Source organism: Oculina patagonica, chromosome 8 (assembly GCF_052425735.1).
Source record: "Oculina patagonica isolate OP01 chromosome 8, crgOcupat, whole genome shotgun sequence".
NCBI lineage: Eukaryota > Metazoa > Cnidaria > Anthozoa > Scleractinia > Oculinidae > Oculina > Oculina patagonica.
Window position 1 is genome coordinate 3,635,308 of NC_135765.1, and position 14,067 is coordinate 3,649,374.

The 14,067-nt window shown below is 40.0% G+C and overlaps 1 protein-coding gene and 1 pseudogene across 2 annotated transcripts in view; both read right to left on the bottom strand.

The window, feature by feature from the left end:
• LOC144663364 (von Willebrand factor A domain-containing protein 8-like) overlaps nucleotides 1–14,067 on the bottom strand; it is a 35,287-nt gene that overhangs the window by 8,629 nt on the left and 12,591 nt on the right. For both annotated transcript variants that reach the window (XM_078524273.1, XM_078524272.1), the window contains exons 15-29: nucleotides 13,792–13,905; nucleotides 13,203–13,371; nucleotides 12,952–13,029; nucleotides 11,660–11,775; nucleotides 11,189–11,301; nucleotides 10,617–10,723; nucleotides 10,343–10,414; nucleotides 9,941–10,017; nucleotides 9,279–9,354; nucleotides 8,775–8,910; nucleotides 8,574–8,693; nucleotides 8,383–8,435; nucleotides 7,740–7,892; nucleotides 6,665–6,816; nucleotides 5,760–5,871 (exon numbers count right to left, since the gene is read on the bottom strand). In XM_078524273.1, coding sequence (XP_078380399.1) covers nucleotides 5,760–5,871; nucleotides 6,665–6,816; nucleotides 7,740–7,892; nucleotides 8,383–8,435; nucleotides 8,574–8,693; nucleotides 8,775–8,910; nucleotides 9,279–9,354; nucleotides 9,941–10,017; nucleotides 10,343–10,414; nucleotides 10,617–10,723; nucleotides 11,189–11,301; nucleotides 11,660–11,775; nucleotides 12,952–13,029; nucleotides 13,203–13,371; nucleotides 13,792–13,905 — 1,648 coding nt within the window. The remainder of the gene's footprint in view (nucleotides 1–5,759; nucleotides 5,872–6,664; nucleotides 6,817–7,739; nucleotides 7,893–8,382; nucleotides 8,436–8,573; nucleotides 8,694–8,774; nucleotides 8,911–9,278; nucleotides 9,355–9,940; nucleotides 10,018–10,342; nucleotides 10,415–10,616; nucleotides 10,724–11,188; nucleotides 11,302–11,659; nucleotides 11,776–12,951; nucleotides 13,030–13,202; nucleotides 13,372–13,791; nucleotides 13,906–14,067) is intronic.
• LOC144663409 (uncharacterized) lies at nucleotides 2,651–4,278 on the bottom strand (annotated as a pseudogene).

The following is a 14,067-nucleotide window of genomic DNA, read 5'->3' on the forward strand; positions in this document are numbered from 1 at the left end:
GCTCACTACAACTGTGTCAGATAACTCAGATTGCTTCCCGTTTATAAACTACAATTTGATTGGTTCTTATAGTACCTGAAATCTGATTGGTGTGACAAACAAACATACTTCACTGACTGAGCCAATGACTGACTGACTACACGGTCTATCACGACGGCTAAGAGCTATTTTTGAAAAAAATAACTCAAAAATGATAGACATTGAAAGTATGATTAAGGCCTCAAGACTGTCTTGGTTTAAAATAATATTTAATAATTATAACAGTACATGGAAGTTCTATTTAATATATCTCCTAAAACAAATTGGAGATCTTTTAATCTTTGAGTACAATTACACGATAAAAGATCTACCAACAATCTCAACTTTCTACAGAGAACTTTTGCTTTGGTGGTCAGAATTCCGAGATCTTTTCTTTGAGGAAAATACTGGCTTTCTATAATTTGGAACAATAAAGACATTAGTTTTTTTCAAAACTTATTACAACTCTGGAATCTGCACTGTCAACGATTTGTTATTAAATCTAAACAACATTAATTTCTTTGATATAATAAGGAAAAAATATAAAAGGCGAATTTTCTTACATGGACTGGTCGTAGACACTCTATACTCTATACCGCCCAGCTTATTTTAAGTGTAATAACGTTATTTTTGATATTTCAAACAAGAAATCGAAAGATTTCTATTCATTGTTAGCAAGCACTGAGGAAAGCTCAGCTACCAAACAATGCAAAAAAAATTAAGACAAAATTTTAACTTAACTGAATTGAAACTTGCTTTCGCCCTTCCTCATAAGGTTGCTTATGAACCTTATGTGAAAGCCTTTCAATACAAAATTTTACAGTAAAAATACAAAAACCGTGAGTGAACACTTTAATTATACTAAGAAAGAAAAAATAGAGAAACTAGTTGTCAAACTGTTCCAAAAAAAACCTCTTGACTACATTACTGTCCATGTTTTAACATTAGGGACTTTAAAAGATACCTGGACGGCTGACCTCGAGGACGGCTGACCGGAAGTAATTTTTCGCGTGTAGCCTATATTGCGCATGCCCGCTCCACGCACATTGCCGTCCAGCTCCGTCCAGCTGTTGTCGAGGACGTGAGAAGTAGAGTTTTGCCGTCCACCAGCTTTTTGTATGATTTCGTTTAAAAAACTCATATTTTTGTAATTCTGTTACTTTGTTAGGTGGTCCTTTATGGTATTCTTGGTTTGGTACTGATAAAAAGATAAAAAGTTAAGAAGTCAAGTTTTATTTGCGGTTGCGAATATATTTGCTGTGGTGCTTTGCATAAACGCTGATGGCGAAGCCACGTGCGTGAAATTATGAACTTTCTTGCTTGTGTTTCTACAAAAAATTCACTTGGAATTTGTACCCTGTGAATGAAAATAGTGCTTTCTGGTCCCAGACTTTGGGCTAGAAGCGCCAAATGTGTTTCTTCGCATGTTTTGGGCAAAGGAATTATTGATCCACTAACGAAGCCGTCCTCCGTTCACACACGCCGGCTCTTAACGTTGGAAGTTCCCGCCAAGAACGTCGACATCGGCCCAGTCCTCCTCGCGAAATTTTACCGTCCTCGAGGTCAGCCGTCCAGGTATCTTAAAGTCCCTATTTTCCGCCATTTTGAGCTATCATTCGATGGTTTTCTGTAACAATTTTTATCTCCAAGATTAATACAAGGGTTCACGGTTTTATGATTTTCACTGTAAATTCAATCTTTTATGGAAAATTATTATCATGCTGTCAATTTTTTGGCCATATTGCATTCTGCACTTTCCTTTGAGTCTCTGCGTTTCTACTTTTTATCAAAATTACTATTTATACATACTAAATTATTGTGTGACTTAATAAATTATTACTTGTCTCATCTTATTTCTAAGTTCAAAAATGATAAGGATAACATAACATAATATAATAAATGAACTACTTGGGGTAGAAGAGCACAGAACGAGTCATCAGAAAAGTGGCGACAATTTTACAGGTTTTTCGAAATTTTAACGTTGCGTTACAGTATTCGTCATTTTCATGGACTATACTCTCATCAACCGTAACTGTCAGCTTATGAGCGCGCAAGAATTCCCACACTTATTGCATAGAACTTTGTTCAGCATCAAGCAACAGCCGGAGATACTCTCCGGGGAATTTTTTTTTTACGCCCACTTTAGACACTTAGCTTTTTTTTTCGAATTTTATGGAAGAGGAAAAAGGAAAATGTTCGATATAATGTGCCCCGGGGTGGAATCGAAATCGGGTCGTCTGCCTGAAGAGCGAGTATGATACCGCTACGCCACCGGGAGCCGGCTCCAAGATTCCGTAAATTTTAACTATATATCGTGTTTCCCTTACAAATATCGATAGCTAACCGTAAACAGGCTAACCAAAGTGCATAGTAGGCTAACCGAAGTGCATAGTAGGCTAACCGAAGTGCATAATAGACTAACCGAAGTGAATAGTAGGCTAACCAGAGTGCATAGTAGGCTAACCGGTACTAGTTACCAGTCGACGACCGTAAGTGGCGGCCATCTTGAAGTGGGCGTAAAAAAAATTTGCACTCTCCGGGACCTCTGTATATAGAGCTACGTCATCAGTATGTCATTTTTCGAGGCAACTAGCTTTTCAGAGCACAGTCTTTAAGATCTCTCGATGTGTTATTAAGTAAATGGCATTTTACAAGGTTGATTTAAGGGCTTTTTAAAGTGCTCGTGTATCATTACTAAAAGGTTTCGATCGCTAGTCCATACACCTACTGACACGGCAGTTACAATTGCCACTGAAATGTGTCTTTTCCATCTTCTTTGCCAAACAGCCATGACAGCCATATTCTGATAGCGAGTCTCGATCGCTAGAGATACGCTGGTGAAAAACCACTCAATCACCAGCTGAATTGAAGTATGAATGGCAAAAGACTGTAACAGCTTTAAAAGGGAATCGTTTTGTAAGTAAACAAATTGATACAGGTACATAAAACCGTTAACAGACACTATAGCAGTTGATTCCGACAACATGCTCATGATAGCGATATCAGCCATTAGTCTCTCACGGCGAGGAGTACGAAAACTTCCCCAAGGAGCTGATGTTCTTTTCCAAATCACGTGACAAATATGATCAATCACAACCATGGCGCTTCGTTCTACGACTTCTGCAGCTCCGTGAATCATTCCAAGAACGGCGATGGCTTGCAGATTGTCAAGATCAGCTTGTAAAACTCGAAACAAAAAAGCTGAGGCACAATGCAACGGCGCCAATAAGACATAGGAATATCCCGGATGAGTAATGTTCCATACCCGCTGGACACAAATTCGCGAGATTACTTTGAGTACGACTCCAATGAGAGGAGCGAAGAGTGCGATTACCAGGCGCATTTTGCTCTCCTTTCTTTGCTCGTTATACGCTGGGTAAATTATAGCTGCCGCAGAAATGGCAAGAATTATAATAGAACAGATGGGAACTGTCATTTGTAAGAAAAATGTCACCTTCTGTCTCCTTGTCCGTCCCAAACGAAAGTGATTCGTTAGAAGATATGCTTGCCAAAATATACTCATTAAAGCGAAAGCGTTGAGGGGGTCTTTTGTAAAGTAGAAAGCTTTGAATGAGATATTCCCAGAGCTTGTAGAGCAACACGATAACATGTGTCCAAGAAATATGCGAGGCAACTAACCAGGACAAGTTTCCTTTTCACTCCCATTAACTGATAAGGGCGAAATAGGAAAAATGTACATGCAAAGTACCAAGCGTAAAGAAAAGCACAAGAGATCACAGTAGAAATTGATCTCGTCCATTGCACGTTTTCTGGAATGGACTCCTTTGGGCGAAATTCACAGTTGTTTGTAGTTTTAAAAGATAGGTAGGAGATCGACATGTATACTGAACCTATGATGGTAGCAGTAAGCAGTGAAATCAAAGCTCCAGTGTACATTGATTTACAAACTGTACGGAAAGCGGATGGTCTGAATCGCTTCCAAGCCATTGCTCTATCTTCATCTTGCTGATCTTTCTGTGGTTCGCTGTTTTCCTCTGGTGAGCACGCGTTTATAACCTTTATATCAAGAGGGCTAGACGGTAGATAGTCCAAGCTTGTGGCTTCTCTGTCGCTGTATTCTTGATAAATAAGCTCATCGACGGGAAGATAATTCCATTCTCGACCTGTGCTTTGTAGAGGATCGTAGCCAAAAGGCTCTGTCGTGAATTCTGGTTCTTCTGGGTTGTAGTGCTCTGTCACGCTTCGTGTAAAACTGAACAGGATATGGCCAAACACCTCTACTAGTGTACTGCCGCTCATTGTTAATCGGAGACCAGTGGAACAAATGGTCAAAACACAGCAGTTTTATAGTAAGTTAATGATGGTACTTGAGGTCGCAACTGAGTGACGATTTGATGATGAACTGACTCTTCCTAGTCTGTATTGTTTAGTGGTTTCCGCATAATTTCGTTTGATGTGGGAATTTTACCCTTTCTTTGTTAGTCGGGCGTCTGTTGACGTCACATGCAGTAAGGAAATAAAACGAACTCGGCAGGAGGTTTCTAAATCACTTTCTACAGGTCTCCAGAGGTACTCTTTGTTATTATTCAGCTAAAAACAAGCTACCAAACAAGTATGCTGCTTGTTTTGTCGTTTTATTTAAAATAAATCAAACACGAGAACAGGCGGTTGCATTGTCTCATCTTTTGGAAACGGAAGTCAATTACACTAATGACATGAGCGAATGTTTTAATGGTTTCAGTCTTTGCGAATAAGAAATTGCGTATTGTTTCGATAGTCAAGAATTCGTTATATGTTATTTTCAGAGAGAATTTACGTCGTTACAGGGTTTCAAAGTTGACGTTTCATGGTTATTTGTATATGTTTATACTAAGCTATTTTTACGTGGGCCACAAGGAGACCACAGGTTCATTAGTCTTTCGAAGTTTCAGTTATAATTATTAAATGTCAAACTCTCTAAATAAAATTTGATTGATTGATCGATCAGTCAATTGATTGATTACTTGATTGATTGGTTGATTGATTGATTGATGGTTTAGGTGAGTTGGATAATTTGCCAGCAAAAAGTGATTTCGCGGAAATGGAACGGGCATATTTCGCGGGACTTAATTTTCGCGATTTGTTAAAAAAAATACGTTTAAAGGAACTTAATTTCGCGAAAAATGTCAAAATACTGGTCTGCATTAACAAACAGTAAGTATCAAAATTGTCACAACTGATTTTAATGTTCCTTTATCACTAAGTAGAGCTAGTTTGACGACTGTACCAAGATACTGATTATGTACATGTAGTAAACTGACCGTAACGTTGATTAATTATAACGAATTATATATATATGGGTATTAAAGTTCGCGTCGTTATTTTTCGCGAGAACCTTTTTTCGTGGGTCTTTAATTTCGCGATTTTTTGAAAATCGCGAAAACTAAGTCCCGCGAAAATAAGTAACAATAAGGTAATTAAATCAGTTCTTGTTTTTCAATTAAATGATGAAAATTTAAGGATTGAATAAAACAGTTCTGAAGTATCAAAGTGCACGTAAAAATTACTTTGTTTGCAAACAAATTTTGTGCAAAAAAGTGGCTCCGTGGACCGCCATACACAAATAGCTCAACCCATGGCATATACCATCCCAACAGGGCAATCAACCAATCTTACCCCAAGCCATCCCATAAATTGAAAAATAACTCCTGCACGCTTAGCGTGCCTATGTTTAGCTTGAGTGATTGGAGTTTTTGCGTTTTATCTTTCAAAAAAGAGTTAAAGTTTACTTTAGGACTAACCCGCATCTTAAGTTTTCTTTCTTCCACTGGGCAGTTGATTCCGGCATTGAAACCATCCTCGTCCCCAGGAATTTTCCAGGTGGAGACCAGGATTGGGGCAGGCAGAGAAAACCTGTACACGACACAGAAACACAGAACAAGAATCACAAAGAATGAAAACATTAGCCTTGGAGACTATAAACATTTTTTTTTTGAAAACGCCCATGAAATCAAGAGTCATTTTCTGTACTTGCCTTGCACTCGGTTTCTATGCAAGGCAAAACAATTGTAAAAATAAATGTGGTCTAAAGTAAACTCTGATCTTCGGTCAAGGCCTCCTTTGATTTTTTCTAAGACAAGCGAATCCAAGAAATGTGACAAAAACGATTAAATGCCGGTTTTTTTAAGGGAATATTGGTTCGGACTGACCTGACACAAGAGACATAAAAGAGGCACTGACAACAATCAGAGTTTACTTCCTTTATTTGACTTCTGTTTACGCTTAAATTACAAACCCTAAATAAAAGTTAAAAATTGTGTTGACAATTTCATCGAAGCAGAGGCAACGCGATCTTGCAATCACGACCTGAACACAAAGCACACCATTGGTACGTCACTTTGCTCTCATTGACAATAACTGACCAAATATTAAACTGGATGAATACTTTGTTTTCATTCCGCACTGTGATTGGATTTTGCTGTCTTAACGACCCCAGTTACACACAAGCTAGGTGACACGTTTTTTTTTTTTCAAATTATTTCCTTGCATAGTGTGAATTACAGTTTATTTTTATGGTCTGCACCGGGCAGAGAATGCGATATTCACTAATCGGAATTAAAATTCCGATTGTCGTCTCTGTTTCGCTAAGAACCTGTTCTTAGCTTCGTCTCGAGTCCAGCAAGCTATCATTTCGTTCAGTTCTTACTCTTTCGACAGGTTGATATTCCTGGTGGAGGCGCCCACAGGGATCCCATGTTTGTGAAGCACTTCCGTTACAACCTCCTTCACTTCCGGGTGATATGAATCAAAGTCGAACACGTTGCGGACGACATTGGCCAGGCCCTCATCGGGGAAAGCCTGTAAGAAAAAGAAAAAAAATAATTTTAATTTTTTGTTGAAATAATGTACTCTGTTGTTATGATAAGTCAGCGTTTGGGCCTATTGGCAAGTCAGGCCGAGCTTAGCAGAAGGAACAAGGAGTCCCCTCCCCCCCCCCCCCCCCCCGCTTATATCACGTTTTGCGGAAGCAGAAAAATAGGGAGAAAGCAATACGTGAAATATAACAATAGATGTACTACATCGACTGCAAGGAAAACTGATTGAACTTGTCTCAAGTATGCAGAGATCTCGAGGCAACAATTATATTTTTATGGGTAATGCCTACTACGAAATGCAATACTAAAGAATCATTTTAGAACAATAACCGTCCGTTTCTGTTGTGCTGTGCTAGTGGACAAGTAAAAAACTTGACACATTTTACACGGCACATTACGCGATATACATTACGTGACACATAATGTGACGCACGTTACGTAACGCACAGTACGTGGCGCCCAGTACATGACGCACACAGTACGTGACACGCATTATATCACCCATATTATGTGACACATAATGTTACGCACATTGCGTGGCGCCGAGTATATGACGCACACAGTACGTGACACGCATTACATGACGCACATTACGTGACGCACGTTACGTGACGCAAAGTACGTGGCGCCCAGTACATGACGCACACAGTTCGTGACACGCATTATATCACCCATATTATGTGACACATAATGTGATGCACGTTACGTGACGCCCAGTACATGACACACACAGTACGTGACACGCATTATATCACCCATATTATGTGACACATAATGTGATGCACGTTACGTGACGCCCAGTACATGACGCACCTAGTACGTGACACGCATTATATGACGAACATTAGGTGACGCACATTACGTGACGCACATTACGTGACACAAGTCACACAAACTGACTGTTACCTGTAAGTGTTTGACAACACTGACAACCTCCCTGGTGGAGTAAGGATAAGAGATCAGACCCTGGTCAGCTCGGGAGCGTAATTCACCAAATGCATTCACCAGCTTGTGGAGAAGCTCCTGTGGAACACTGGGACCGTACTTACGTAACATCGCCTAAAGGAGGGACAACCAATACAGACTTGAGATTGCAATGCAAGAAAACAGTGAAAAGGAGGTCGAGAAATGAGTTATTTCACAGTTGCAACCCGCGGGGAACAAACGAACAGTACAGTGGTAATTTGTTGGTGAGTGGGTTTGATGAGCTCGGTTGTTCAAAGGAATAATAAACGTATCAAGAAATGGTCTATTGTTCGGTCTCGATGACGTAATCCACTTGACTGATACTGAAATCACAATCGGGCCTAGAAGTTAAGATAAGGGTAACTCGTAAAAGTTGATAATCAATTTCTTATTCAGTTTTTACAGTTGCTTTTTATAGTTTTTCTCGATCCTTTGGGCATGAGACGGGTTGCAAAATGGAGGGGCCACCCTTCAGGGTTCAAACAGAGGGAAAAGGCGCTTTGATTAACGACATATAATTCGCAAAAATGCTCAATACCTAATTCTCATACTAACATGAAAGAAATGTGTATTATAAGCTTACCATTTCTGACTCAAAGTCTGGATTATCTACTGCGTGACAGCTAAATATATCACCTGTGACAAGAATGAGAAATTTCGTTGTCACGGAGTACTTTTCATTGACAGAAACGAGAGAATTAAGAAACAAATACATATTCTGGAGCTTTGAGTATAAAAAATAAGAAGAGACAACACAATTTGAAAAGCTCTTACCAAGAGATCCAAAGAAATCGTTTCCCAAGAAAGGAAACCCTGGCCGATTTGCAAGAACAATCATTCGGAAATCTGGGTGAGCCCTGATAGCATTACTGGGCAGCGGAGTTGTGTCGTCACCTGTCAAACAAGAAAGAAACCAGTTTATCTTGTTTTCTGTCAAGTTTGAGATTAACAGAGAGCAAGAGATACTTCACTTACCCGTCACAATCCGTCTACCATCTCCAAGCACCATCACTCCACTCTCAACTAAGGACTTCAGTATGCAGGTCACGTGAGTAGGCGCTTTGTCCGCCTCATCAACGACTAATACGTGACCAAACTTGACCGCGCGAACCTGAGGAGAATAAACCGAACCTGGCATTAAGGACTGGATCTTCGTAAGCCACGAGGGAGACGGAAGCGATCAGATTGTGTAAATTTTACAAGAATGTCGCCTATACAAGCTCGCAATGCATCTGAAAATTGCCAAGAAGATTCCTCTAAAGTGCTTTAGAGGGAGAACCATGTACAAGACAACATGAAGAAAAGGCTTTTTACAAAAGATTGGATTTTTTTGTCAACACTCGCGACCTTCAAAATTCTTTCACGGGCGTGGCTAGTTTAATTTTTTACAGAAATGCTATTCTAAAAAAGGGTTTTAAGAGTTGTTTTGTTAAAAAACCCACAAGATTGTGGTCTACATGATACGGTGTTATTACTGACCAGCGGTGAGTCTTCGTAAATAATGACTCCATCTTGAACGTTCGGCTGTAGAGTGAGAGACTGGACAGTGGTGTCCCTGTGACAGTAAAACGAAAACAAAGAAACTTTCACTGGGTTGATCTTTTGTACGTGCTCTTTATAGAGTATTAAGCGTGAGTTTGCTTGTGGGTTGTTTTCCGCGTTCGGTACCGGACTCATGTTTTCCCGAGCTTGGCACTGGTTACATGTTTTCCCGCGCTTGGCACTGGTTACATGTTTTCCCGCGCTTGGCACTGGTTACATGTTTTCCCGGGCTTGGCACTGGTTATATGTTTTCCCGCACTTGGCACTGGTTACATGTTTTCCCGCGTTTGGAACTGGCTACATGTTTTTCCCGCGCTTGGAACTGGCTTCATGTTTTTCCCGTTCTTGGAACTGGGTTCATGTTTTCCCGCGCTTGGTGCCGGTTGCACGTTTCCGCGCTTAGAAGCGACTGCATGTTTCCATTCGAGTTGATTAGTTCATTTCCCTTTTTGCATGTGTTTTGATTAGCCAGAGATGGAAAGCTTTAATTTTGGTTTGACTACGGTAATTAGTTAACCGCTCTAATTCACAGTGAGGAGAGGAAGAGGAAAAAAGTATCAATCTCAGTTGCATAAGAATCATCTCACAACGTAACACACCTGTGAAGTTGAATGTATTCCCGTGGACGGTTTAAAAGATGTAAAAATCTGTCTGCAATCTTGTTTTTACCAACACCCTGGATACACAAAAGGAACAATACATTCAGTTTTGTCTGGTTGGGCTTACAAATTCAACTTAGTCAACTGAACTCTTAGTCTCCTTCACAACCGTTATTTGGTAAGTCGCGCAACGGAAAGGAACCTTGCGTGACGGCTACGAAGGAGACTATTGGTACAAGATCATATAGAGAGGGAGTTAACATGGAAAAGCTTTTCATATGCTACAGTGCGTGACACTTCACTACAGCACAGTGGTCATAGAAAGCAAGTAACTCAAGTAACTCAACGTAGAAGAAGCTTTTTTTACTATCGTAGTAAGTTTTATCCGTTTGAATGTTATACCTGATTTCCAACCAGTAACAAATGTTCTCCAAGCATGAAGTCTTTAAGCATGTCCTCCATAACATTCAGATGCTGCAATAATGATAATAAGGCGAGATAAATACGTGGGATAACAGCATACAAAAATAAAACTTATACCAAAACTTTCTTAACTCATACATTTTTGTTTTTTTTATCTCAGCTTTGTCCAAATTCACCCTTGCGGTGGTTTCGACTAAGTGTTTCAGTTGTCATAAGCTGATTCCAAGTAAAACAGAATCCGTTTAGTTCTCACCTGATGATTTTCGTAGAATAACACATCAGGAACTTTAGTTTTATTCTCTGGATTATACACTGGCACTGTTGTCTGGCCAATATGTAGCTCTCCGTCTCTTATTTCACCTGAAAATAATGAAACCAGCAATCTTGAAGTAACTTCAATCATAAAACTTAAGGAGCAGCTGGCGGCAAAACCCAATTCACTGTGGATGGCTAGACGAAAATAACGTTGTTTTTGGTTTTGATGGGCTTCTTTCATGGCCGACAATAAGAAAACTGCTCAACTTAGGAGCAAACAGTTCATGGTTTCTTTTCTTCTCAGAAGTTCGCAATAACTTTTGAAAAAAAGTGAAGTAGAGGGCCTGGAATATTTGTCCTTTCCTAAACTTTATTATTATGAATCTGTGAAATGTATTTCAACCACTTACAATAAACTAACATTTCCGACACTAAATTACCTTTGACAGTCGTATTAAAACCGCTCTACCAGTCGCCATAGTAACTACATGCATGATTACCCATTGTTGCTTAAAACTATGGGTAAACTTCTCAAGGATTCATTAGAAAATTAAAGGCGAATGAACTCACAAACAAAGTCGCTGGCTTCCACTGGCTCCTGTTCAGGAGGATCTTTCTGAACATGTATTTCAGAATCATTTAGTACTTTTTCCAGCGATGAAGCAGCCAGCCTTGGTAAAAACCTACATGCAAGGAAAAAGTTACTCTCTTCGTATAATTCTTAATCGGCAAAAGTAGTCATTAGAAAGCCACTCAAATTAGCCATAAATATAAGGAAACACGAGACGTTTAAATGTAGAGGGCCACATGACGCAAGGAACACTACGGCACAATTCCTTTCCGGATCTCACGTAGCTTGGAGATGCACGTACTAGAACACATTCGAGGTGTATTAGACAGTTACTTAAAATGCACGGCTAGTACGACGGCACTTGGGTTTGGCCGATATTTCGACTAGTTAACTAGTCTTCTACAGGGCCAGAGCTGGACTGAGAAGAAAAAGAAACTCGACAGCCCTACCTTGCTGATGTTTAGTCTCACCTTGCTAAACAAGCTTTGTGAATGGAATTCTCTAGGTCTTCAGCTGGATAATTTGCCAGACGACGAGCGATGCGGAGCAATTGTCTTGTGGACAATGACGATGCAATGGACGAAACCTGCGTGCAATTAGACACAACGTCAAACGAGAAACATATAATCAGAAACCATAAACTGCTATAAAAGCAACAACACGTATAAGGAATCTTTCCTTTTTTCTTTGTTTGCATGTTTCTCTCTCTATTTTTATGAATTTGTCTTTTTATGTTTATGTTTATCTATATTTTTCTATGCTCTCTGTCTTTTTGTCTGTCTCTCTCTGACTCTAACAGAAATTTCTTCATTTTAATAAGCTTTACTACATGGTGATGAAAAGGATTTTGAGGTTAATAGAGAAACTTGTTACTGAGGGTTAAAATAGTTCGTTCAGTTAGTCCAGTAAATTATACTACTTATTAACCGAGAGTGAGGTCATTACAGGGGAATCTCAGACCGAGGCCGTGATGTATTGACCGAGCGACAGCGAGGTCAATACATCAAGGTCGAGGTCTGAGATTCCCCTGTAATGGCCGAACGGACGAGGTTAATAAGTTATTTATTGTATGGCCTTTAAGCACTATTCAAAAAAAGAGTATAATCAAGGGGAAAAAACACTGGAGGTAAAACTCGCTCTCTGTGGCTCTCTTCGTCGCTCATACTAAAGAAGTATCGGTATGCTTATATTTTTCTTTCAGTTATTGAAAAGATAGTTATATTTTGTCGGCATTTTTTGTTGTTTTTTTGCCCCCTCGCTAGTAGCTTTTACTCACAACTCAAAAAACCGTCGAGCCGAGAAAAAGTTTCATTATGCCCGGTCATTACAAGAAAATAATGCCCGCTCACCAGCCAATCAGAGCGCGCGTACTATTGTAGACATATAATAATGCCCTATATATCTGGCCTCTTACCACACTGCCTTTGGATTGCGAAACGAAAGATGTATCCCAAAGATTTCAGATTCGACCAGTTCTCACTGCAACTAACTTAAAGTTCTTTGCTTCATGTTGTCTCTTTTCTAGGTTCAAACAAAAAATTTTCCTTTCTCCTCACTGGGGGGGGGGGGGGGATTGGGCGGACAAGATGGAACCAGCCCCTCGTCTGCCTTCAATTCACAAACGAGGACAGGAGAATCTCGTCTTGAAGGATAACTCGAAGTATAGGGTTAACACGTATTCCTGATGGGGCTTCCTTTTAATTACCCCTTCTGATACACAGGGCACTCCAATGAAAAAAGTATGCAGGAAACAAAAACTTACTGTGGGATCTTTCGACGATCGTAACTTGCCGGTGAGATCTAGTAGCTTGTCCATGACATCACGTGGGGAGCCTGGGACCTAGTGGCAATGAAAACAGAAATCATATGTTTGGCTTGTTGCAGGTCAGTCATGGAAACGCTTCTTGCAAAATTTAATCGACTCATTTCAAGTTATTTTTTGTCGCAAAATTAAAAAAATGCATTAGCATGCGTTCTCGGAATCGTGGTACAACCTTTAACTCTCTCTCTTACCATGTCATATATCACTTGAGCCTCTTCCTGTTTGGACAGTGGGCTTACATGATGAAACAGAAACATGGAGAGAAGCTCAGAGTTCAGCCACTGCGGCTGAGAGCTGCCAATCACAGGCGGCTCAGCCAATCCAATGATGCGGAATGATGGGTGAATGCACAAGATTCCCCTAAAATGGAAAAACAAAGCAAGGTCAAGTCTGTTTTATGCCTGGCGGCGCATTTGATACTAAGGTCGAAGAATGTTCGAAAGCTAGGGATTAGAGAAGCTTCACTCCAGTTCTAGTTGGTTGGCTTCTGTCTGTAATGTAATGTAATGTAATGTAATGTAAAACTTTATTTAAACACGGTCGGGAGACAATGGAAAATGCGCCATAGTTTCAGTCTCTAGTGGGGGCTGCAGACCCTGCTATGACTGTACAATCATATACAATCTTGTGCAATCCTACAATCCCAGTTTTAACTGTGTTTTATAGTATTAAGCAAAGAACAGAGTGCGTGCAGCCCAATTCTCCATGTGGAGATAACGGAGAAATGGTGACCCGTTAATATTTCTGGGTGAAGTAAGGCGAATGTTAATTTTGTCCCACCTGGAAGCCATCTCTTGATCAGACCAGTTATTGTCCTCTTTTATCATTTTATATCTTTCATGGTGCAACAGCCTTGTTCCATCATACAGGGATAGTTCTCTTTCACTGATAAGCCTGAGAAAAAAAGAAAAAGCAGCTTTCTATGTCAGTCAATTATCGTCATCAACGCTGAATAGATCCTAAATTCTAATTATGCCAACCCATTGGGGGCCTTCTGATTGAAGTACAACATGTAAAAGTACGGCTTTGGACTTTCAAACCCATCTTGTTCCCAGA